Source organism: Orcinus orca, chromosome 3, assembly GCF_937001465.1.
Source record: "Orcinus orca chromosome 3, mOrcOrc1.1, whole genome shotgun sequence".
Taxonomy (NCBI): domain Eukaryota; kingdom Metazoa; phylum Chordata; class Mammalia; order Artiodactyla; family Delphinidae; genus Orcinus; species Orcinus orca.
Genome location: NC_064561.1, coordinates 61,454,321 through 61,479,844, shown reverse-complemented (window position 1 = coordinate 61,479,844; position 25,524 = coordinate 61,454,321). Strand labels below are relative to the sequence as shown.

At 37.4% G+C, this 25,524-nt stretch overlaps 1 protein-coding gene across 3 annotated transcripts in view; it reads right to left on the bottom strand.

The window, feature by feature from the left end:
• Window positions 1–4,872: 4,872 nt before the first annotated feature.
• The window catches only part of JAKMIP2 (janus kinase and microtubule interacting protein 2), a 70,290-nt gene continuing 49,638 nt past the window's right edge, over window positions 4,873–25,524 (bottom strand). For 2 of the 3 annotated variants that reach the window (XM_004280383.3, XM_004280384.3), the window contains 3 exons: window positions 24,760–24,825; window positions 21,101–21,171; window positions 4,873–10,615 (listed from right to left, as the gene is read on the bottom strand). In XM_004280383.3, the coding sequence (XP_004280431.1) occupies window positions 21,121–21,171; window positions 24,760–24,825 (117 nt within the window). In that variant the 3' untranslated portion in view covers window positions 4,873–10,615; window positions 21,101–21,120. The remainder of the gene's footprint in view (window positions 10,616–21,100; window positions 21,172–24,759; window positions 24,826–25,524) is intronic. The other variant, XM_033406845.2, reaches the window with a different exon arrangement.

The window sequence follows — 25,524 nt, the reverse complement described above, 5'->3', positions numbered from 1 at the left end:
CTTCAAATGTTTCAGTAACTCAGTGACACACACCTAGTGGCAAAGCTAGGGCTGGGACCCAGTCTGTCTTCCAAACACATATTCCCTCTCATAACAGAGTAGAAAGAAAAATAGGCCAGAAAGAGAAAAGACCAACATAATTGGGATTCTGCTTTATGTCCATCAGTAATTAAAATAAAATGGAAGTACCTGGCTTGTGTGATCTTTCCCACAGCAGCCCCTGGGCTGCTGAGAGATGCCAGCACTAAGAAGCAGGGATCCTTTGTCAATTACAGAGTGATATATAAAATGTCATTTACGGTTAAGAATGGCAGACTAATAGAATAAAAGCTTATCTAGTCAATGTTTTGTACAAACAATCAGAAATTATTGCTTTTTTTTCATTCTTGTGCTTCTTGGGAGGTAAATATTTTTTAAGGATGAATCACTATTTTTTCTTTAAAAATTCCTTTAGGAAACATAATATGTTTTGGCAAAGATATTTAAAACATAACACTGCCATTTAAAAGAATTCAAGTACATTCACACAGAGAAACTCTAGACACAATAACATACCTTCCCTTGTCTGTTCTCTGGGAAGGACTTGCTTTGGAGGAGGAGAATTAGGGAGTGAATCTGATGGACTGCCTTGACCCTTTTTGTCTGGCATCTTAGTGAGTCTGGAATATTTTGAGGCTATAATTGGTCTCTTAAGTTTCCCTGAGCCTTTGTGTTTGCAAATGAATTTGCAGCCTGGGTAAAGACAACAACCCAGCTTCCCTGAAGTAAGGAGAGACTGAAAAAACCAAGATGGTGAAAAACCATGCCAGAAAAGTGGACAAGACAGTGTTTATATTTAGATTATTGCTTTTATATGGACGTGCGGAAGAGAAACACAAAATCAAGAGACACAAAATGCCCCATAAAATCAACTTCGGATTTTCTTTGAGCTGACACTTTTTCCTGGACTTCTAGACAAATGCTCCCCTCCTGTGGTCAGAGGGTAGAATACAGGGGAATAGAGAACTTCAACCGGAAGGATAAGGGAAGCGAGTAGGGAATGTGTTAGTCTTTTTGCCTGTTTTCTGAAGAGCTTTTGGTCTATGGACCAAAATTATTGTTCAAAATATAAAATAAGGTAACAACAGGAAGAAATAGCAAAACCCTTATATAATAACAAAACGAACCAACAAAACCCCAGAAACAACAATAAGATAAATTTCCAAACAATGACCCAGTTTACCTATTTCCACATTCATGGAGCCTTTTTTATCATCCAAATGAGAAGTGATACTTCTCTAAAAAATAAACAAATGAATATAACAAAACAGAAACAGCTTCACAGATATGGAGAACAAGCTAGTGGTGAGAAGAGGGGAGAGGGATGGGTGAGGGGCAAGAAAGGGGAAAGGGATTAGAGGTACAAATTACTAGGTATAAAATAAATAAGATACAAGGATGTAAGTACAGCACAGGGAATATAGCCAATATTTTCTAATAACTTTAAATGGAGTATGATCTATAAAAATATTGAATAGCTCTGTTGAACACCTGAAACATATTGTAAATCAAGTCTACTTCAATAAAAACATGGAAAAAGGACTCCCTCCACAGAGACTGTGCTACGTATTAGGAAATGTATTAGTTGCTGAAGATTGAAAACTGAAAAACGCATATTCTCTGCTCTCAGATAACTCAGATTTAATTGGGGGTACAAGTGGGGATGAACAGAACAAATAATTTTAATTACCTGGTAAATGACAAGATGAGTACACATAGAATGCTTTGGGAGAACAAAGGATATTGTGTCCAACTCCTGAGGAAGACGATGGCTAAGCTGAATATTCAAGTTTTAGAAGAGGTATCCAGGACATAAATGGCCACGCTGAGAGTCTGAGCCTTATTTCCTATAGCTGGGTTAGACAAAATAACAGGCTTGTGTTGGCTGCAGTGTCTTACCCCAGCCCCAAATCCCATGTTTAGTTCCATAAGCGTTTGAGAGTCAACCCCAGGTAGGCATGGGACAGCAAGGAGTAATTTTAAAGATGAGAACAAGCTGCTATGATTTGCACATTAAATCAAGCTGGAAACAACACGTAGGGTAAAAATAAAGAGGACACAAGTGGAAGCAGTTAATTTAACTAAGAAGCTGCTGCAAGGGTTCAGGCGAGAAGCTCTTAATAGAAGTGATGGAGAATAGAAGACAGGTGGGAGAAGTAAGATCAGTAGAACTTGTGAAGGACTGGATGTGGAGGGTGAGGGAAAAGCAGGAGAGAACTGAGCCCATGAATCTATCCTAATTCTGTCTAACAGCTCTCACCAACTTGGGGGAACTAGGAGAGGGAACAGGTCTGGATTCAAAGATTAACTCAGGATACTTAGCAGATGGTGGCTTTTAACCCTCCTGTATTGATTTCTATTTCATTGTTTTGGGGACTTAAGTGCCTTATCTTACCAGAAGTTCATTGAGAGCAAGGAACATATCTTGTCTTATATCCCTTAGAATGCCTCTTGAAAAAGCACTCTTTTCAAATTGTTAAAAATGTCATTCTCATAAAAATTAATGAGCATGTGTCCAAGTTTTATGTACTCCATTAAATAAAGAAACCAGTAGAATAACTGACCTGATTCAAGAAAGATTTGAAGAATGAGGCAAAGTACAGTGAAAGAAGGCAGTATGCTAGAAACCAAAGTGGTTAATTTGCATATAGGACAAACGCCTCATCTTTGAGTTTTTCTTTTTTTATCATGCAGAAAAAAAAAAAAGTCTCACCTTATAAACTTTCTGCAAGTTAGCTTCTAGCTTTACAGGCCTGTAAAACAACGGGGTTCTCATCAATTGCTGCATTTCCCCAGAGTCAAAAGACTTTTCAATTGACATATTAGAAACCACTCTGAAATGAAATTAGAAAGACAAATATTCATCATTTTACTTTACTTCCATATTTTGAATATTTTTCTACATATTGATACTTTCCTATAGTAGCTCTAAGAATATTTAATGTGCACTTAAAAAATATTGAATTTATACCCTGTGGCTGTACAAAAATACATCTGAGGTGATGTAAATTAAAGGCAAAACTAAAGTAAATTAAAGGCAAAAGAGTGAAATCAATAAAGTAAAAAGAAAATAGAAATAATTGACAAGATTCCATAATTAAATTTTAGATTTGTTCATGCATTTCTAGGCAGTCAGGGCAAAATAATTTACATAATAAATTATTTATTTCTTATTATAAAGGAAGAAGAATCTAGTTCTTGAAGTGGCTGTTTTGTTTTCTCCTTCTCCTTCTAAATTCTAAAAAAGAGTGTCATATGGAGCTTCATGAAGATGATATAGATGTAGTGGCCCTTGTTCTCAATATTTTTACAGGAATACAGGCACAGATTCCCAATGCCTCTTTGTTATAGAGCCTATTGATCAAAACCAATGTTTTCACATTAATAAGTGCATCTGCATGCAAAAATGTATTTGTTAAACACATTTTTATTTGGAGCATTTTCAGTGAGCAAAAAAGCCTTCATCATTCACTCTGACATTTCGTATGTAAATACAAAGTAGCTTAAATAAAGTAAGTATTCTTTATCAGTCACTGGACACATACCTTTACCCATGGGGTAGGTAAGCACTTGACTACACATCTGCACCCCTATGAAAGCTGCTCACCTGTAGGTCAGAGGCACAGCTGTATCATGAGCCCATAGGAGGAGTCCCTTTGTGTGGGCTTTGTATGAACCTAGTGGATGTTTACCTGTCCCACTGGCACTATGGTAGGAAGTGTGTTCCATTAATATTGGTACATATTAATGTACCAATAGGTACATTAATGGTAGGTACTCCCTACCATTATGGTAGGTACTTCCTACCATAGGAAGTAATGTATTACTTGCTATGGTAGGAAGTGTGTCCCCATTAATATCTCCAAAAGACACCAGGGTACTTTGTTTTGGAGCTAGAAGAAGTCAGTTGAGCTGTTGACATGATTAGCATATTTGAGTTATATACCAGAACTGGAGTTCATCAAAACTTTTCATTTATAACATTAGACAGAATCCATAACAATAACTGCCTATTTCATGGCATGCTGATATGCTTGGTACCTTTCTCATAGACACTCAGGCAATTGTAAGTCTTCATCAGATAACGTAGTCATGATGTCTTGAGGGCTGGGGTTATATCTTATTCTCTGTTTTAGGGATCTGACGTGACACAGGAGATGGTTCCTATAAACAGGTAACAGAACTTTAACTTGATGAGCGACACTTTTTGCTAGTTAAAGATAAGAGGTTGCAACTTAAGAACCATTCTTAGCATGGATTTTTCAAGCCCACCCCCAAAGACTAATATTATTTTTAATTGTTCTCAATAGTGACCTATAAAATTATGCCTCACATTGTGCCATATTGGTTCTTTATTTGTTTCACGTATACATGGGTCGTTTCCCACATAAACTGTAAGCTCTTTGAGGGTCGACCCATTCATACCAGGCCATTGGGATGGACACATATTGATGGTCATGTAACAGATGCTTGTTAACTTGTTACATCTAGTGGGTCTACAAGGTAGAGAAAAAAGGTAGGTGGATAAAGGAATAGCTAGAATAAGAATGGCAAGCTGGCAAGATTCTTCCCCAAACTATATTCAGAGCAGGCGTGCTAATGACCATAGTTCCCTCCTCATGAGTGTAAATTGTGCCTTGGACTCCTCACCATAGTGCCCCTGGCAGGTACAATAAAAAATTCAGCGTGGGTAGATGAGAAGAAACCTATTTACCATCTTTGATGTAGAGTTTGTTCCCCAACATTATACGGATAACCCTGATTTCCCTCACCCTGCTTTTCTAAAGTAGATTAAGAGTTAAAACAAAACAAAAACCTATGGACAATGCAAGATAAAGTTTTTAAAAATGCAGTTTGTTTTATTTTTATATAAACTAAAACACCAGAGCTCATTGATTCCTGTATTAAATACATAAATTATAAAATAACCATTCATAAAACTTTACATACAGTAAGTTGATTCCAATCTCTACGGTAATAACATACAGTACATGTACATGTTTGGTGTACTTCAGAGGATCATTCTGGTGAAACTCAGTGAATTTATATTTTTCTTCCATTGATAAACAAGCACTGAAGCAATATATGGAGTCATGCTAATGAGATGAAGAGAAAGAACCCCAACTGAAGCAGTTGATTGAATGAGAACTCTGAGAAATTGACCCCCTGGCTGCATTAAAACAGTAGACATCTGGGGAATTACGTATTCCCATGCACGGGCTTTGTACTTGAGTCCCCGCAGAACTGTATCGTGGAGGTTCAAGCAGGCATAAACCCTTTACGGAATGAGATTTTTAGATGATAAAAATATGTGACTTTGGGCTAATATTAATACTGTAGATTGTGCTGGACTCTGTTGCTCTTTCCAGAAAAACCACTGGCGTCACCAGAAGGCTTGGGTAATTGGAAAACCAATGAGTAGTTCTTTGCCTCAGTCAAAACCAGGGAATAGTAGTAATGGACAGAAGGTAGAGGAAAGAGAGAAGAGACAGGCAAGCAGGGGCAGAGCACAGATACCAGATGCTAAACAAAAACATGAGTTACCCAGCAGCATCAGAAAACCCCTTCCCAGTTCCTCCGTCCTAGGGCAGAAGTACACATTTAGTAAGCGCTCACAACCATCATACTATATACAGAATGTATATGTGTATATATCTACATCACATATTTAGAAAAGTGTTTGGATTTTGATCTGCCTCATTGTGGGAAGTTATTATGGTTAATGGGGGGAAATAGGCACATTTTGTGACTTATGCATCAAATATAAGTGACTGCTGTTATCAAGGGATGCTGGGGAGCTGCTTTTGGGAAACTGCATCATCCACACTATAGTAAGTTTGTAGAGGCTTGACTGTAGGCAAAGTTGGACTCCAAGTTGCTTATCTACAGCACTCCCACCCTACAGAACTTTGATATCACAAGGATGGAAATATAAGCATGGGTTCAAAGACCTCAATGCACAAACACAAAGATAAAAACAGGGAACTTCACCCAATCAACCACCTGTACCTCTGAGTTTCATATACTAGGTTGAATATAGCAAATTATAGTCCTTTTATTTTTGCCACATTGCCCCTTGAAGTATATCTTTAGTGATTATGATTAAACATTGGTCTTGTACTCTTAACGATAGAAGATTTATTTAGAAAGAACTAAACTGCCAAACTAAAGGCAGCAAAGGAATGTGAATCTGCTCTGCCTGATACTGAAATGGGATCACAGAGGATCAACTCCAACTTCTGTTATGTCTGAATCCTCCTGCCACAATGCCTGAGGTTCAGTCTCAGGACAATATATTATATAGAAATGACAAGGCAGTTGAACAGAATGTAAGCTTTTGGCCCTCAGGACCTTTTGACCTACTCTTTTCCCTTTAGAAAGTAGAAGTCCACTTAAGGAGAGGCTTGGGTCCACCCTGGAAGCATTAACTCATGACATAAACAGTCATCTAAGATTTGCTTTGATGACTATCTCTCAAGTTATATCGAACTTTTTCAATATAGCAGATAAATATATACATACACATTCATGTATATATGTATATGTATACATATATATACTGTACCATTCTTTGACAGATCAAAAATGCAATTAAATATTTTAAAAATAAAATGTCTATGCTGCCCATCTATTTTGATGTAATATAACACATATGATCCAGTTACTTAGCATCAACACAAAACAGATGAATACTATTTTTACAGTTTCCATGAAAACCTAGGCAGGTTAAAAAGACATGCTTCATTTTAAAACAATGAACTTATGAATTACATCAAAGACATTGAACACATGAATTATACAATGGGTTTACAGAAAAAGTTGACAATAAATAGGCAAAAAGGAACAAATTTGCCAGAGATTTATTTTATATGGAAAACCACAACAGTAAGTTCAAATACTGTAGCAAAAATTTGTTTGGCAAAACTTTATTTCTTCTATTACTAGTGGAAAACGTATGTCCTCATTCTACTCCAGTGATGACCCATGAGCCTTCTACATCATCTCTGTCCTTTAGAAGAACTATGCCACCTACGTGAGCAGTTTTTTTAACAAATGGAAAAAAAAAAATCAAAGCAAAATTTATTCTTCCACCCCTAAAAACCTTGCTATTGGCAAAAATTTCATTTATATGATGTAAGTTAAAAGGGATTTGATAGTTATTTTTAGCAAATTCTAGTGTTACCTAAAACAAAACTTGGGTGGCCATTAAAAAAAAGTTAGACAATTTAGTAATAGATGCTTTCTAGTTTTATAGTCAAATACAGTCTTCTATTTCTTTTTCCTTTCTCATGAAACTTTTCCTGTCCTCAATAGCCGTGCTAAATTGGGACTTTCGTTTTATCTCAAACTATTTTTTTAATATCTTCAGTTAAGTTTATTTTCCAAGAGATGAAGACTTTGTTAAGAAAAATTAAGTAAAATGAACTCTGAAGAATGCTGTTCTGATTGCTGCTAACCCACTGGCCAAATATGTCAGGATAGTTAAGATGTAGAAATTAAAGCAGATATTAAAGACCCAAGTGGGGATCATTTGATCTCTGTAAGAAGTGGAGTCACAATAAACCTCTCCATTATTGAGACACTCTTTTTAAGCTTGCTGAACATAGTATGCAAGGGAAGCATTCATTTAGATATGATCCATTTCTGTGGACCCATGAGTGACTGGAACACACATGTACAATTTTGCTGATGCTTTTTATAATTGTGGAAATGGATAACAGAGAATGTGCCTATCAAAATAGTTAGCCCTACCCCAAGATATGTTAATTTTGAGGATCATGAGTAAGGTACGGTAAAAATATCACCTTTTACCTTAAAATCTTAGAGAAATTTGCTATTCTCTTGGATCTTAAGCTAAATCCCCCTCCTTGTTTTTTTTTTTTTTTTGCATTTTCCGTAAACACATCTAAAGCTGCTTAGGTGGCCATTCTCATGGGCATCGCTCTTGTATGATTTTGTGTGTATGTGATACAATCAGATTTATAGCAGATAAGGTACATGATTAAACTACATTATTTTAATAAATACTTCTGATTGTTCAAACCCCAGTCAGTGCTTGGATATAAAATTTAGCCTACAAGTTTCTTGGTGGGGAAAGCAAGATGAAGAGGAAGAAAGTAGGTTTGGTGGAGCAGATGGGGTATGAATTTGCTCAGATGCACGCTGGAGTGGCCAATGGAAAAGTTGTCTAAGATATGGGAGAGTAATTTATCCTCTTCCATATGTTCTGACTGAGATTTGAAAGTGTTGGGTCACAAACTGTAGTAGCACCCTTTTTCATATTGCCTGCACAATGCATGTACTATTCATACTTAATATTGAAGCTACCCAGTTGAACAAAGAATCCAGCAGAAGGATAGTTATATTGTATATTCCCAGTAGGACATCTCACAAGACCTCCCCCTCCAAATGAAAGGGATAATTAGACTAATTATGTGATATTCTCAGTTCACTTCAAACCTTAATTTCATGGCTGGCTCTCCTATGATAAAAGTGGAGTTTTGTATTATGGCATGCATATACAGTAAGGAGAGCTAGAAAATGCTTATCACTGAAATTACACATTCTTCTAACTTGTTCAATAGCATGAGAATGATCTATTTACTATAGGTGATTAGGGATCCTGGTTCTGGATCGCTCCATCTTTATTGCTAGTAATTGATGGGAAAGCTTCAGTGCTACCGTGCTTAGATTGAACCAAACTGAAGCACTATTTTATTACACAGGGGACTCTTTCTCAACAACACAAGAAAGTCAAATATAGCAGTCATTATAATTACAAAGCACTTTGTGCTACTTTAAGCACCTCTTGTTCCAGAATTGCAAAAAAACCTCAAAAAACAAAAAAGAAAAAACAAACAAACAAAAAACCTTTATGAAAAAGCATTTTAACCTCATTTTGCAGACGAGGAAGCTGAGGCACAGAGAGGTTCAGTGACTGGGCCAAAGATACCTGGGTCAGCAGTAAATATAAGAACAAAAAGTGGGATTCCCGCATTGTAGCTTTTCTTGTACATTCTTCAGTTATTGTTCTGGCTTTGAAAATGCCAGTGCTAAAACTGAAGAATAAGATACTGAACCCATGTATGGAAGAATTTGTGTAGCATTTCACAGAAAGAGTTTCTGGTTCCCTACACACATTCTTAATGCATGGGAATGCTAGCCCTGTAAATAAAACGCTGACAATTTGAAAAATTGAGGCTGTTTTGTTATCTACAGTAAATGAGGCTAAAATTAGTTTTTCAGGAACATTTATTTGCTCTCAGAGCTGAATCCAAGACTCAGTATTACATAACCTAGGAAAGTACCAGTCTTCTAATTGTCTCTGGTAGAAAATGACCTTATCAGTAACACAACGTTACTTTTATATAAAAAAGTAGAGCTACCTTGTTGCTGTCAGATCTCTGGGGAAAAAGAAAAACATTATCAGTCTAAATGACAAGAGGTCAGAATGCTCTAAGCATATCAGGATACTTCTAAAAATAATCATAATTTCATTTAATAGTCACATCTCTGTGGTAAATTCAACTGTTGGTAGAAGTTTACTTATCGCCTCTATTTGTATCAAATCACATAACATGGTATTTGCAGGCAATTTTAAGCAGCCATTTGAAGACCAGTATTTTGGAAATGGAAGTATTCAGAGGTGGCTCTGGCCCTATAGTCGTTGACATTCTAAACAGAACTAAGTCAGGGAGCTTGTGATTTAGAGCATCATCTTCTTAATTTTCAATATGAATGAGATCAGTTTGTTGCTCGTGGAGGACCACAGATGTGACAGAAGGCCAAGGAAGCATCAACATCTGCTGTTATTTCGTATGTTGCATTCGCCTGGGTCTTTCACTTTGGTTGCCAGTTTAGTCGGGGTCACTGTGATCCACTTCTCATCTGTCATGTGTGGAATGCATTCCACAAGCTCCACCGTTTGCAGAAAAACAAACCAGACACTGCTTTTCTTCTCACTCAAATTGCAGATGTCTCAGTTCCTGAGTTTTAAACAATAATAAAGACAGAAAAGCAAATCCCTGTAGTAAGAAACCAGACTTTTCAAATGAAATATTTTATTGTAAATAGCTCCTCATGGGTATTCCTCGTGCTTCAATCCCCACCCACCCTTATTTTTTTGTTTGATTTTTTAAAATGATGTTTATTTCAGGACTAGTGATTCCATGGGGTGTAGTGTTACATTAAAATGACATCCCCTGCACAGCAGGGGTAGAATGTTTCTTTGTAACTTTGGTTCCATGCCCAAGACACATCTTTGCTTGATCTGCTGAAACTGTTTCCATTGCTGAATTGTTTTCTTCTCACAATCTATGTTTATAGTTCTTTCCTTCTGGTTTGACCTATACATGTTTCATTAAATGCAGCATATATTGTAGATTTTCAACAGGGTCATGTAGGAACTGTCAAGTAAGAAACCTTGAATAATGGCTTTAAAATACACAGTTGTAGTCCTGGCTACATTATAGTTCTAAGCTTTTGATCTCCCTTTCACTGCTGTAAACATTTCTGCCATCTTTGAAGGTTTAGAAGTATCTGCTTTTCTGCGGTCTTATCCGTGTTTTCGGTTACTCTGTAAAACAGACGGAGAAATTCTTTAATCATCACTTCTGTCAATAGCTGAAACAGAATAAAAGCACAAACTCTTTTTTTAAAAGAAAAAACCATCTTTTATTTTTTACCACCTCTTGGAACTGCATGATCTTGTGCATGTTATATAAAGAAAATCTCTAAGCTTAATTTCTTTAATTTAAAATGAGAGAACAGAAGTATCTATTTCAAGGGTTACTGCAACGTAAGGCATGTAAAGCAATTAACAGTTCTTGTCTCATATAAGTGGCCTGAAATATTAGCTGTTATCATTATTGCCTTCTTCTCTGGGACCTTCTAAGCCAATGCCTTGAGAAGCTCAATTAAAATATTATTTTCATTTTATTGTATTTTAAAAAATTTTATTGAAGTATAGTTGATTTACAATGTTGTGCTAATTTCTTCTGTACAGCAAAGTGACTCAGATACATATATATATACATATATACATATATATATACATATATATATATATTCTTTCTCATATTCTTTTCCATTATGGTTTGTCACAGATATTAAATACTGTTCACTGTGCTATACAGTAGGACCTTGTTGTTTATCCATCCTGTATATAATAGTTTGCCTCTGATAATCCCAAACTCACATTCATTTCCTCCCTTAAACCCCTCCCCCTTGGCAAACACAAGTCTGTTCTCTATATCTGTGAGTCCGTTTCTGTTTCATAGATATGTTTAGATTCCAAGTATAAGTGATACCATATGGTATTTGTCTTTCTCTTTCTGACTTACTTTGCTTAGTATGATAATCTCTAGGTCCATCCATGTTGCTGCAAATGGCATTATTTCATTCTTCTTTGATGGCTGAGTAATATTCCATTGTGTGTGTGTGTGTATATATATATATATATATATATATACCACATCTTCTTTATCCATTCATTTGACAATGGACATTTAGGTTGCTTCCATGTCTTGGCTATTGTAAATAGTACTGCTATGAACATAGGGATGCATTTATATTTTTGAATTTGCTGGATCATACAGCAACTCTATTTTTATTTTTTTGAGGAACTTTCATTCTGTTTTCCCTAGTGGTTGTACCAATTTAAATTCCCACTAATAGTGTAAGAGGAGTCCTTTTTCTCCACACCCTTTCCAGCATTTGTTATTTGTAGACTTTTTAATGATGGCCATTCTTACTGGTGTGAGGTGACACCTCATTGTAGTTTTGATTTTCATTTCTCTAATAATTAGCGATGATGAGCATCTTTTCATGTGCCTATTGGCCATCTGTATGTCTTCTTTGGAGAAAGGAGAAATGTCTATTTAGGTCTTCTGCCCGTTTTTTTGATTGGGTTGCTTTGTTTTTTTGTTGTTGAGTTGTATGAGCTGTATGTATATTTTGGAAATTAAGCCCTTGTCAGTAGCATAAGATACTATTTTAAAAGCTGGTCTATCTATGTTTTACAGTGACTTACTTTTATGTCACAACAATTGTATTTAATGGCAGATGGTCTCTACCCCAAGGCCCTGATCTGAGGATTCCTTGGGAATTTTGCCACACAGATTTCCTGTTTGGTCTCAGAGTATCTCTGAAAAGGTATTTCCCTGGGCTATGCCAGTCAAGTCTCCTAGCTCTGTTCCTCTTTAAGTCCATGTGTCTGGGTTTTTGCTTGGGTAGAAGTTTAGGACATAATATGCTATTCCAATAAAAGCCAGAAAATGGCACAGAGCACATGTTACCATGTGCTGCCTAAGGACATGGCCTTTAGAATGTGAATGGCATGGATGGAGAAAATGGGATTTCCATGGAAAAGTCATTTAAATTCTCCAAGGCTTAATTTCCCTGTCTATAAGGTAAAGGTACTAATTCTGTAGCAGGATTTTACTGGCACTCCAGAAATAGTGACCAAGATCCAAAGTGGTGGAAAAGGGGGCATGTAGTACCTTAAGGATGCTTCCAGTCCACCATACAGAGGCAAATTAGAGATTTGCCAAAGAAATTCCTGCCATAGGTGCCATAGGTGCAAGTTCGAAATATTTCGAACTTGTATTTGCAGAGCCACTTTGTCTACTTCCAAAGACTAGATTAGACTGAGATGAAAGAGTGACCGAGTCACAGAAGAGAACAAGTGGGAAGGAACTGCAGTGGTTGGGATGAAAGTACACTGTGGGAGGCAGGGGAGGGTGCTAAAAGGTGGTGCTGGCACAAAGGAGACTTGCATTCTATTGCTCAAACACAGAGCAATGCTCATCTATTTCTCATCCTCCTTTGTCTATCTAGGCAGAGAACTGGAGAGGAATGGCAAGGCGAGACGGGGCAGTAACTTCCTTCCCAACAAGAAGCTGAGGCCAGTACCACCAATGACGAGAGCCAGAGTCTCAGTGGAAGGGCTTGGGCCCCAGCCAGGCAGGGGATAGTGCAATGGGCTTCTAAAGAATTCACACATATGACCCTCCAAATGGCCCCATCACCTCTCATAGAAAATACAACAAGAACTGGTCAGTAATAGCCAGAAAAACAGCTTCAACCACCAGGGAGGGGGCCATAACCACTGCCCATGGGTTGAGAGGCATGGATCATTTTCCCTCTTCCTCTTCCCTGCCCTCCAGAAGAGCTGAACCTTGCAGAGGGCAGAGGAAGAGACCTCTTAGAGCCAGCTCGTGCACCTCCTTCACCATGGGGATAAGGGAAGAAGTGAGATGAAGCAGAGACTGAAGCTGAATTTTTAAATTAGGCTAGACTTTCAAGAACTGGAAATGACTGGGGAAAACAAACTGGGGAACCAACCTAAGATTTAATTAAAGGATGAGAGAGGGAAATAAGTGAAAGCCTTGTTTTGATAAAAATAGATTGCAGGGCTTCCCTGGTGGCGCAGTGGTTAAGAATCCGCCTGCCGATGCATGGGACACGGGTTTGAGCCCTGGTCCGGGAAGATCCCACATGCCGCGGAGCAACTAAGCCCGTGCGCCACAACTACTGAGCCTGTGCTCTAGAGGGTGCGAGCCACAACTACTGAGCCCGTGTGCTGCAACTACTGAAGCCCACGAGCCTAGGGCCCGTGCACCGCAACGAAGAGTAGCCCCCGTTCACCGCAACTAGGGAAAGCCCACACGCAGCAACGAAGACCCAACGCAGCCAAAAATAAATAAATAAATTTATTAAAAAAAAATAGATTGCACTCAGACTTACATCCCACTGAGATGAGAGCCTCAAACAACTCGTTACACCTATAAGATTCCCATAATCCCTGGTAAAGAAGAGAACTAATCTGAATGTGTATAAAAGATGCTTTAAGGTGTGTGTGTGTCTGTGTGCGCGTGCACGCTCTCTCTATAAATATATATGTATATACATACACACACACACACCCAGTGTGTTTTTATATATAAAATAAATATGTAACATAAAAGTCTTTTACTTGCAAATTTTCAATTTATATAACCTCAGAGATAAATCCTAAATTCTGTTTCAAAGCACATATGCACCATTTCTCCCCATCACAACTGAAGTAAAGCCCATCATTTGAGTAAAACCATGTTGGTTTTAAAAAACAAATGGATTTATAGGTAGTCTCCCAGAATGTTAAATTTCTGCAAATTGAGTATCTATAAAAGGAACTATGATTTCTACAGCAAAGCCAGGTTTATTCAAACAGGCATTATGAATAACTGAAGTAGTATCCAATGCGTCACCACACATGACCCATTTTCAATGATCTAAAGGTCAGTATGCTATAACTAAAACTGTATAAAATACAAATCCATCTTTGATTCAGAAGGCCCTTCTGGATATTACAAAACCTCAGGGATTCTTTTGAATGTATTGCTCTACAGCGCTGAGCTTTAGTTTCCTCCTCTGTAAAACAGTGACTGCAGTCATCCCTTCTGAGAGTTTACGACATGCCACCAGACTCTAAGTTGATGAATGAAGTGATGTCATTTCTGACTTCTGACTCTAGTATCCAAGTACCTGCTGCATTGCTCGGTTCACAGAAGAAACTTAGCAAATATGTGCTGAGATCAATGGATAGGCTACTTATGTTCACTGTTCTTTAGAGTCTTCTAACTGTTAGAAGTTGGTTCAGATCCTTTATGGACCACGTACTTAGAGGCACATTGATTAACAAACTGTAGCTAACTCCTGTTCTCTGGTTATGACAAATAGCCAAAACTCATGAACAGCAATCACGCCCTATTCCTGACTTCCACATATGCTTTTCATGGTAAAGGGTACCACCATCTAACCAGTTATACTGTACCATCCGGGACCCTAAGGGCCATTCCCAATACTTTTCAATCTATCAACCCTTATATACAACTTATCGTACAGTATTCAATAAATGGTAGCTGTTATTCTTACTTCCATTTTATAGATGAGGAAACTGGTATGGAGGATTGTTAGATCATTGGTCCTTGAGAATCCTAGTAAAGAAGATAAAAATATTGAATGAAACTTAACTGAAGCTAGAGGATCAAGGAAGGCTTCCCTGAGTCCGTAATTTTACAATGAGATGGGAAGGACAAATGGACATTAACTAGTTGATGGTGCTGTTGGAAATGTGGTCCAGGTAGAGGGAAGCACGTCTCAGAATGCATGATCTAAAACAGAACGCTTGGTGTGTCCTAGGAACTTGGCTTTTAATGATCCTTTCTATGGGCTAGGTACTATATTGGTTACTTTACTTATATAATATTACTTAATTCTCAGAAAAATAGTAGATGCTATTACTTGCTAATTTTTAATTAGGAAATTAATGTTTGGAGGGGTATAATAGTGTCTATTTTCCAGAACTGTTGTAAGTATTACATAAAATAATGGACATGAAATGTACTTTTTCAACTGCAAAACAGGATGTCCTCTTCCTTATTATAGTATCATTACTATCATTAAAAATGCATTTATTGATTGTCAACTATGTGCTAGACACTGTCTAGGTATTTGAGATAAAAGAGTAAAGAAAACATCTATGGTCTTTGCCCTCATGAACTTTATATGCAAGGAAGGCGAGAGGCAGTAATTAAAACAAAACCAAACCAAACCCAAAACTCCAAATGCATATAACATTTGACTGGGAGTGAAATCTAGGAAGACTTCCCTGAGGGAATCACAAGTGAGCTGAGATCTGAAGGATGAGTGAGAAGGTGTTCACTAGATAAAGCAGCACAAAAAGTATAGTTGTTCCTCCGTGTCCATGAGGGATTGGTTCCAGGACCTCCCACCAAAATCCAAGGATGCTCAAGTTCCTTATATAAAGTGGTGTGGTATTTGCATATAACCTATGCACATTCTCCCATATACTTTAAATCACCTCGAGATTACTTACAATACCTAATACAATGGAAATGCTATGTAACTAGTTGCCTGCATGCAGCAAACTCAAGTTTTGCTTTTTTGGAACTTTCTGGAATTTTTTTTTCCGAATATTTTCCATCCACAGTTGGTTTAATCCAAGAATGCGGAACCTGTGGACATAGAGAACTGACTCTACTCTGCACACAAGGGCTGAATGGGCAGACCTCTGTGGTAGGCAGAAGGGAGTATAGCTCATCAAGGGAAATCCTGGAACAACACGAGGCCTCAGTTAGTCTGTAGTTAGATCAGACAGGGCTTTTTTGGCCACATTAAGGAACCGTGATTTGACCCTAATGGTGATGTTTTCCCAGGAAGGGGGCATGATTAGATTGGTGTTTCCTAAAACTCATTCGGGCTGCTGTATGAAGAGTGAGTTATGAGAGTGTCTGAGGAGAAGCACTGACTCCAATAAGTAAGATATCACCCCTGTGGAGCTGGGGGAGAATATATTGATGTATTCTTTCCTCTGTTCACTCATTCTTTAAGTTATTCTCCAAACGACATATAAAGAACAAACTGGATAGTTATCTTGGTGTTACATTACTATGCTATCCAGGGCCCTGATCTAACAGGTCACAAATCTGCTTTCACCTTCATTTACCCAGCTAGTTATTCATTCATACATCTGCCCTTCAGTCCATCTGTCAATTTAAAATTTATTCAGCACCTAAGTATATATAAGGCACTGTTGTACACACTGAAGATACAAAGATGAATACAGCATAGGCCCTACCCTATGCTTTACGAACAGTCTAATGTGTGAGACGGATAGGGAAACAATTTTAATACGACTAGATAAAGGCTAATGGATATGTTTACATAAAGGAAGGGCTGATTAGCTAGCATATAATGCTGCATCAAATGGACTTCTTTTACCAATATAAAAGAACAAGGAGCAAAATTCTCCGATTTTAAACAACGTATATTGTAGATATTGGTCAATTGCCATTTGTTTTCCACATGTTACCTATAGGCATTAGTGGGAAGAGGGATTGAAAAAAATGTAAATGTAATAAGAAATAAACATTCGTATATTTTAATGGAGAATTTGTAACTAATCAGCTGTGGCTGTTTTTATAATACAGCATTTATTGTTAAGTTTTTTTGGGATCAGAACAACAATGCAATATTATGTGCCTTTTAACATGGCTTATGTTACTAGACAGGAAGCGAAAATATTGAGCTATCAAGTTCAAAAATTCATGGTTGACACCAGAGAAGTATCATTAAAAATGAACTAGAATATGTGGATGAAGAATCACGCTCACCTGTGCTCTGTCTGGTCTTCCCAACTTCAAAATGAACAAAGCTGGTTCTGTTTTGTTCTTCACTAATCCATCCCTCCTCAGAAGAGGAGGATTTTCAATGGTCATTGTAACCTGGATGTAACAACTAACCTGGTGATAGCTATTTCTGCACTCCTCTCATTTTCTTGTTTCCTTTGCCTTCCTGTGTAAGTGTCTAACATGGAAGAATTAGTGGTACACTATTTATTAGAATAAAAATACAGAATACTTGGAGGAAAGAAATACATGAAGGAGATTAAGAGGTACAAACTTCCAGTTGCAACATAAACGAGCCTTGGGTATGAAATGTACAATGTGGGGAATATAGTCAATAAGTTGTAGTATCTTTGTATGGCAGCTTGTAACTAGACTTATTGTGGTGGTCATTTTGAAATGTACAGAAATATCGAATCACTATGTTGTGTAACAGGAACTAACATAATGTTATAGGTCAATTATACTTCAAAAACAAGCAAAGAAACTCATAGAAAAAAGGATCAGATTTGTGATTACTGGGGGCGAGGGGTAGGGGGAAGAGGTACTGGATGCACAATCAAAAGGTACAAACTTCCAGTTATAAGATAAATAAGTTCTAGGGATATTATGTACAACATGATAAATATAATTAATGTGATTGTATATTATATATAAAAGTTGTTGAGAGTAAATTCTAAGAGTTCTCATCACAAGAAAAAAATTTTTTTCTATTTCTTTAATTCTGTAGATGCTCACTAAATTTACTGTGATAATCATTTCACGATGTATGTAAGTCAAATCATTATGCTGTGTACCTTCAACTTATACAGTGTTGTATGTCAATAATGTCACAATAAAACTGGAAGGAAAAAATGAATGCATGAGCAGATGGTATCTCCTGAAACTATGTGGGGTTCCCCTACTTAAGGTAAAAGTCCCACAATAACGTGTGAACGGAGTTATTTAGTCAGCAACCACTGAAAGCAGTAAGGAGTTAGGAGCCTTCAGCAGCTTCTAGTTCATCACTGACAAGAATGACTTAGGTAATTGCTACAAGGAAAGAAGCATAAGTCATTTCATTTTAAGGAGGCTATCTTTATATGCAATTTAAGTTAGTCTTAGGTTTAGAGCAGAATATAAATCTTTAATTTAATAGGAAAAATATTTTTGTGGTTATTTGCAGCATGCTCTTACTACCCGCCAATAAGAAAGCACTTTTCTTCCTTACTTCCTCCTACTTCTCTCTTGCCTGCTTTGGACATATAAGTGGCATTAATCACTTTCCAGTAACGTTTTATTCCCTTGTATTATTGAAATCCAGATTATTCTCGGAAAAGAAGAGATGAAAAGGTAACTACTCCTTTTGGTTTAGGTAGTAAACTACACGGCAGTACTTAGAGGTTTTATTTTCAAACTTGTATATTTGCAAACTCAGTAAATGTGATAGTCAACTTTTTTTTTCTTTTTTATAATAGCTAAGAGTTGCTGATTACTGAACCATGTGCCAGTCAATGTGGCAAATCCTTTATATGTATAATCTTATTTAATTCTTTCAACATAATGCCATGCTGGAGTTAATATAATTATAACCATTTTATGGAATAGGAAACCTAATCTTGGTCTAAACCTACCATGACATAGCTAGTATATGGCAGGATTCAAACTTAACACTAGAGTTAACTTCAAAGCTGTACACTCTACTCAGCCTTTTTCCTCTACATATTTTTACTACCCAGATTCACTGCCACATTAATTGGCTATATTATTATTATTAATTATAATTGCATTTTTTCATTTGACCATTCCTCAGTATCAATCACGCACGCCTCTGGAGGAAAAGCAAATCAAATTTTGTATATCCCTCGAGGAGTTACAAAAAATTGGAAAAGGTATGGAGATGAGCACATTGCAATTTCAAAACCCAAGAGCTATGTAGTAGTACACAGATTGTAGACAGGACCCCTCTGATTGCTGATATATATGAATGTAAATAATGCTCAAAATGTGAGAGAAAGGCCCTCTTTCATTTGTGAGGCAGAATGGTGTTAAAAGTGGACTCTGGTGTGAGCCTGTCTGGGTACAAATCCTAGTCCTGCCCACTGTAGCTATATGGTCTTGGGAGAATCACATGCTGTAGTTTCTCCAACTTTTAAAAAAAGAAATAAAAGCAACACCTACTTTCTAGGGGGTTTTGTGAGGATTAATGTATCTATTGCTTAGAACAGCACCTAGCATGTAATTGTTAGTCATTATTAATATTAATGTTCAAGCCTACTCATTTCCTAGCTAGTATTTATGTATAAGTTTGATTTTTCTTCCCTACGCTACCATGTAGTACTTGTGTCTCAATGAACTTTATTTGCCTCATTGATTGATTGATTGATTGACTGTTATTTGGGGGATGGGAGGGCTGTTTGTTTTCTCATGCTCTGGCCATTTTGATCCTTTCCTAGAGAATCTCACCTATTTCTCTTTAGATATTCTCATTCAGTTTAAGAAACTAAGTCCTCTTCTTTATGTGCTGCAAGGTTACTACCCTTCTTGTCAGACAGAGGATAATTTTCAGTCTGAAAAGAAAATCTTTTGGAGGAAGGAATAAAGCCAGGGAGTTGGGTATATGAGGATACAACTTTCTGGGGATATCTGCTTCACTCCTTCCTTGTATCAGGTCATGTTAAAGTACTTTTGCTTTTCTGTTTCACATCCAGGTAACAGAGTTGATACCCACAGAGAGAGAAAGTGTCTCTCTTCCATTTTTCAACTTGTTATAGAAAATGTTAAGTAACGTGAGGTTCACGAAAGATCCCTGCATGATATAACTTAATAGGATAATCAAGGTGGACACACACCATGGTAAACAGATTTAGAATAGCAGCTAGCCCTTGTTTATTTTTAAATAATCGTGTTAAGGTTTGTGGTTTCTGTACCTGGGTAGACATCAGAATCACCTGGTATGCTTGTTAAAAATATAGATCAATCTTTACTCTCCACCTCTCTCACCCTCTGTCTCATCCCCACGTCTAGTAATCTGCTTCATTAAATCGGAGGTAAGGCTTTGGAATCTGTATTTTTTTTTTTTTTTTTTTTTTGTGGTACGCAGGCCTCTCACTGTTGTGGCCTCTCCCATTGTGGAGCACAGGCTCCGGACGCGCAGGCTCAGTGGCCATGGCTCACGGGCCCAGCCACTCCGTGGCATATGGGATCTTCCCGGACCGGGGCACGAACCCACGTCCCCTGCATCGGCAGGCGGACTCTCAACCACTGTGCCACCAGGGAAGCCCTGGAATCTGTATTTTTAATAGCATTGGGAATCACTGTCTAAGATGATTTATACTTGTATTCATAAGAAATTGACTTGATAATATAATAATAGTGAGTCTTCATTTTTTTCTAAATTGACATTGAAAACTATCTTATTTTAAAACAAGATCCAATTTCCCTAAACAGTCTTTTTTCCTGAGTCCTGATGAAGAGGGACTGGGAAAAAGGGTTAAAAAATCAGTCATCTTTAACTTGTTAGATTTACAGAAGCAGAATTTTCAACCTGGAAGAGAGACTAAAAACGTACTCATATTTTTTTACTTTGCAGATACAGAAACGACTCTTTCAGTGTAATGAGGGGCTACAATGAGAATTCACAGATCCACAGACATGATGACTTCCCAGAGCAAGACAGTTAGCTAGAAAAAAATTCTTGATTTCCATCATGCTTCATGGTCGCTTCATTTCTTTAATAATCACCCAAATGGATTGGATCTATTTCTCATTTTATGGCATTTAAATACCCAGTGTATTTTTTTAAAAAAAACATGGGCATAGTAACTATATGCAGCATCCTTCTTATCAAATACCTCTTAGAAGCACATTTTGAGAATTAAATGGAATCTTACCTGTAAGAGGCACCTTGACATCAAGGCCATAGAATAAAGGCAAGAGAGAAGAACAAGAATAGAAACAGAAACTGCAGAAGAAAAAGAAGAAGATTATGTAAATCTGAATTTCTGTACTGCCATTCAGGTCGTACAAAACCTCAGCTTTTCCACTTTGCTCAAATCTGACCATTTCTCATATATACACCAAACACCTTTTATTTCAAAAAACCATACCTTTTATTTATCCACTGGTAAAGCAATGCAATGAATAACTGGTGTTCAACTAACATCGACTGATACATTTTAGAACTCTGAGAGGGTCTTAACAGGTCATCGGCCTAAGCTCGTAATTTTATAAGTAAGAAAAATAAGCACAGAGCAGTTAATCAATAGTCTAATTGCCTATAATCTGATGGTATAGTGAAGCCTAGAGGTTAGACCTTCCAAGTCCTACTCTATTACATGTTATTGTCTCTATTTTTAATGTGTGAGAGGGTAATTTAAAAAATTAAAAATGATCAAAGTGTACACAATCACTCAATGCTATCATTATTTGGTTAACGTGTTAGGTTTTAGGACTAAGGTATTAATCTGTAGGGTAAACATATGATCACTTATCCACAGTGGGGCACTCCTCAGAGGGAAATGGAATTGTATTAGTAATTACATCAGGGCAACAGGTATAACCTGGGTCTGTCCTGGTTGAGTGAGGATATGTGGTCCTCCTACTGGTATGAACTATGCTTATTCATCAGAGGTAACTACACACAGTGAATGGATGCTGCCGCTCCAGGCTGTCATGCTTCTGAGATAGATTTCTCCTTATTTGACTCATAGAAGTTAAATGGAGTCCGACATTTCTCTCTTCACCAAGAAGCTTCACCAGAGAAGCAGATACTTGGATGGAAAACATGCTTGTGTAGCACTGGTAGAAAACCAACTGTATACAAACTATAAAATGTCATAGGTCAGATCCGTTTTTTCGAATACTGATTTCCTCGGTGATTTACAGAGTCATGAAGTCTTTTGCCTTGTTATCACACTTCAGGAGCCTTCTGTTGGTCATGACATTTTTGAATAGGGTCCTGTATGGCAGTCTCATATTGGGCATATTATTTGCACATTTCCTTTAATGCCATACTTATAAGGCTCTTGCTTCCCTGTGGCAAAATTGCATGAACAAGTTATAGACATGGTGTGAAGAGCCATGTATTAGTGACTGGTCTAGTACTATGAAAAGCAGAAACTCTGTCCTTTTTTTTTTTCCATTCCTTGAAGATGGATAGTAATAGGATGGCACATGGAACAGGAGTGGATGGAGGAGAGGAATGGAAGGCTTCCACTATTCCCATGAGAAGGTCAGGTGTCAGAGCTACCTCTCTGGGCATGAGGGGACGCCCATCACTTGATTTACAATGAGAATCTAAATTCCATGCTATGTGGTAGGCAGGCTGTGGCACTTAGGGTCGGATACCTGACCTCTGGTCTTGATTTGCCATAGACTGGTTATATGATTTGGGGAAAGTTGTTTAATGTCTCTGAGCCTTTGTTTTATTATCTGTATAAAAGGGGAACCTAATATCTGTGGTATGTTTCTCAGGATAATTATAATTAATTATAATAATTATTATTTATTATAATAATAATTATAATGAATGATGATAATTCATCATCAAATGAGATGATGAATGTGGAAGTGCCTTGGATGGTGAAGAGCGGCACGTGGGAAGCAATTTTGCTATGTTTGTTTTTATCACCTGATTTATACTCACTGTGTGCATGGGAATTAGGAACAAAGAAGGAATACTGTATGTACCCTGAGAAGGTGTTCAAGTACTCCAGGGGAAAGAATGAAGACTATCCCTGACATAAGTGATCTTTAGCCTTTTCACTATGCTTGTGGATGAGTAGAATTGAGGTCAAGTGAATAGAAGGTACTTTATAAACCTCATCTGTCATTCTAACCTCTATCAAAAACTAACTGGATTGCTTTTGAAGTGGCTTAGTTTAGTACTACATATGGAATATGCTGCTTTGATAGCTAAATAATCGTCATTTTCTGTTAAGTACATTAACCTATTATCATAAATATTTAGGAAGTTCAGACCTGTAAAATGAAAAGTTCACATTTAATTGGCTAGGGTGGTGACCTGACTAGATGTTAGAAAATTCCTTTATTTGTTTGTTTTTCCTCAGTTAAGTGGGGACTGAACTGAATGAAGTTTCTGGGGAAGAGCTGGCAGCTTCCTCCTTGAGCCACCCCAGGACTGTTTACGAATTAGCAGAGAGACTGACTAGGACCAAGGGTAGCCATTTAAATACGTGGAAAATGGAAGATAGCAGCTGTGTCCTTTGACAGCCAGGGAAATTGTGGACAACACCTGCTTTCTATGGGTCTTTCTGCCAAACACTGGGAAATTAGATGCAGCTTTTCGTTTACTACACTCTTACCCTGAAGAACTAAATAGCACAGTTTGGAAAAGAGGAAAATTCAAATTTAAAATTTTCTATAAGATATGTAACTTTACATTTGGAAATTTTAAAAAATATACTTTAATTTGACTTATACTTTTTTAGTATTTCCTAATTTTCATGTAAGTGACCTCATTTTTTTCCTCATGGAACCCATGAGAGGAGGTGAGGGTGAGTGTTACCATCCCTATTGAATAGATATGGCTTAGACACAGTGGGTAAAGTCACTTACCCAAGCTCAAATAAGTACATGAAGACCCAGACTACATAAGAATCTAGGTGGCTGATTGTTTGGCTACTGGACCCTACCAGTGGCCTTTGAGCTCACATAAGGGCAACTATAAAAGCCATTTGGAATGAACCAAATTCTAATCACTATCTCAGAAATGGCAGGTGGTTTGCTATTTGCTTCTTGGGTGCCCATGAGATACTGCAAAACAACCATGCTTTTTCGCAACACAGGGATTCAGGCTGCTACTTCCAGTCAATGAGACTGAAACTCCATAGAACACCTCTTGCCATCCCTGCTGTGTTCCTTGGCAGGGCGCCCCTGGCATCGTAGGCAGGATAATTCTTTGTTATGCAAGACTGTTGAACTCACTGCAGCTAAGAAGCATCCCTGTGCTAGCCCTCTCCCTTCTCCCAGAACACACACAATTCCAAATGCCCTCTTTACCTCACCCCCACCCCTGCCAAAAGTGTTGGCTGACTTGGAAGAAGCAGTTCCTCTCTCAGACCACTGGGGAAGTGACATGAGGGCATAGTTTTCACGTGTCAATCTAAATTTCTGAATGTATTATTGAGGTGAAATTGCAGCACAAGGAGGAAGGGCTTTTTATGAATAATGGGAAAGACTTTTTTAAAAAGGGACTAAAAAGATTTTAAAAAGGAAGAGGAACGTAGAGTAACAAAACTCAGAAGAAACTTTTGGCAAAGAAGTGAAGATGGGAAAGGGAAAACTGAGGAAAGAAAACACTGATAGAAAAGGACAGGAATCAACACAAAAGGCAAAAATGCAACTGAAGGCAGAAGCTTTGCTAGAATCCTGGTGCCTGACTACAGGCAGAGTTTACGTTTGCTGTAACTATACCTGCCTACACAAGATACACAATAGCTGAGAAGAAAGAAAACACGGTGAGTGAAAACAATATTATTGTCTGATCTAAAAAATAAAGATTGAAATACATATTGAACTTCACATGTACCTTTTCTTCTAAGTCCTTTATCTGTCTTTTCTGGATGTCTGTTTTATCTTCTAAGTCACGAATTCTCTGAAAAAAAAAGGGATGGGAAAAAGAAGCTTTTCAGTCTGTTAAGTTAAACAAGAAGATCATTCACCAACCTAAAACACAGAACTTCTATAAAAACATAACATCTGGAAATGTCACATATATGTTTTTCTATACCCAGTGGGTTATTGCATGTTTCAAAAATTACCCATACTCACAGTGAAAATCATTTTCATTGATTATATTTTAAAAATATTTGCCATCCCTTTCTCTTCTGGGTCAATCTATCCCTGAAGACCCCTTCCCTGTGAGAGAGGCATGATTCTCACCCCACTGTCCTTGGGCTTGGTCAGGAGACCTGTTTTGGCCAGTGGAACGTGAGTGGGAGTGAGATGTGGGAAAGCCACATCCTTGTAGAGACAGCTGTATGTCCCAGAACTAGAGAGCAAGAAACAAATTTTGTTGTAAACCATTTGATTAAGGTTTTTGGTTGTTTATTACCTCATTAAAAAATGGCTAAAACTGGCTCACACAAATGCAACTATCCCATCGATTTCTGTTCTACCTTTTTTTTTTTCCAACCTTATTTCAAATCTGTTTCAGGGTGGAATTTCCTCACGAAACAGGACTGACCAATTTTCACAAAACAAGGTAGCAATTCCACTTCAAAAAAATTCAAAAGAAGGAACTGATAAACTAGGAGAAAAAAAAACCCAAACATAACAAGAATAACACAAGTAA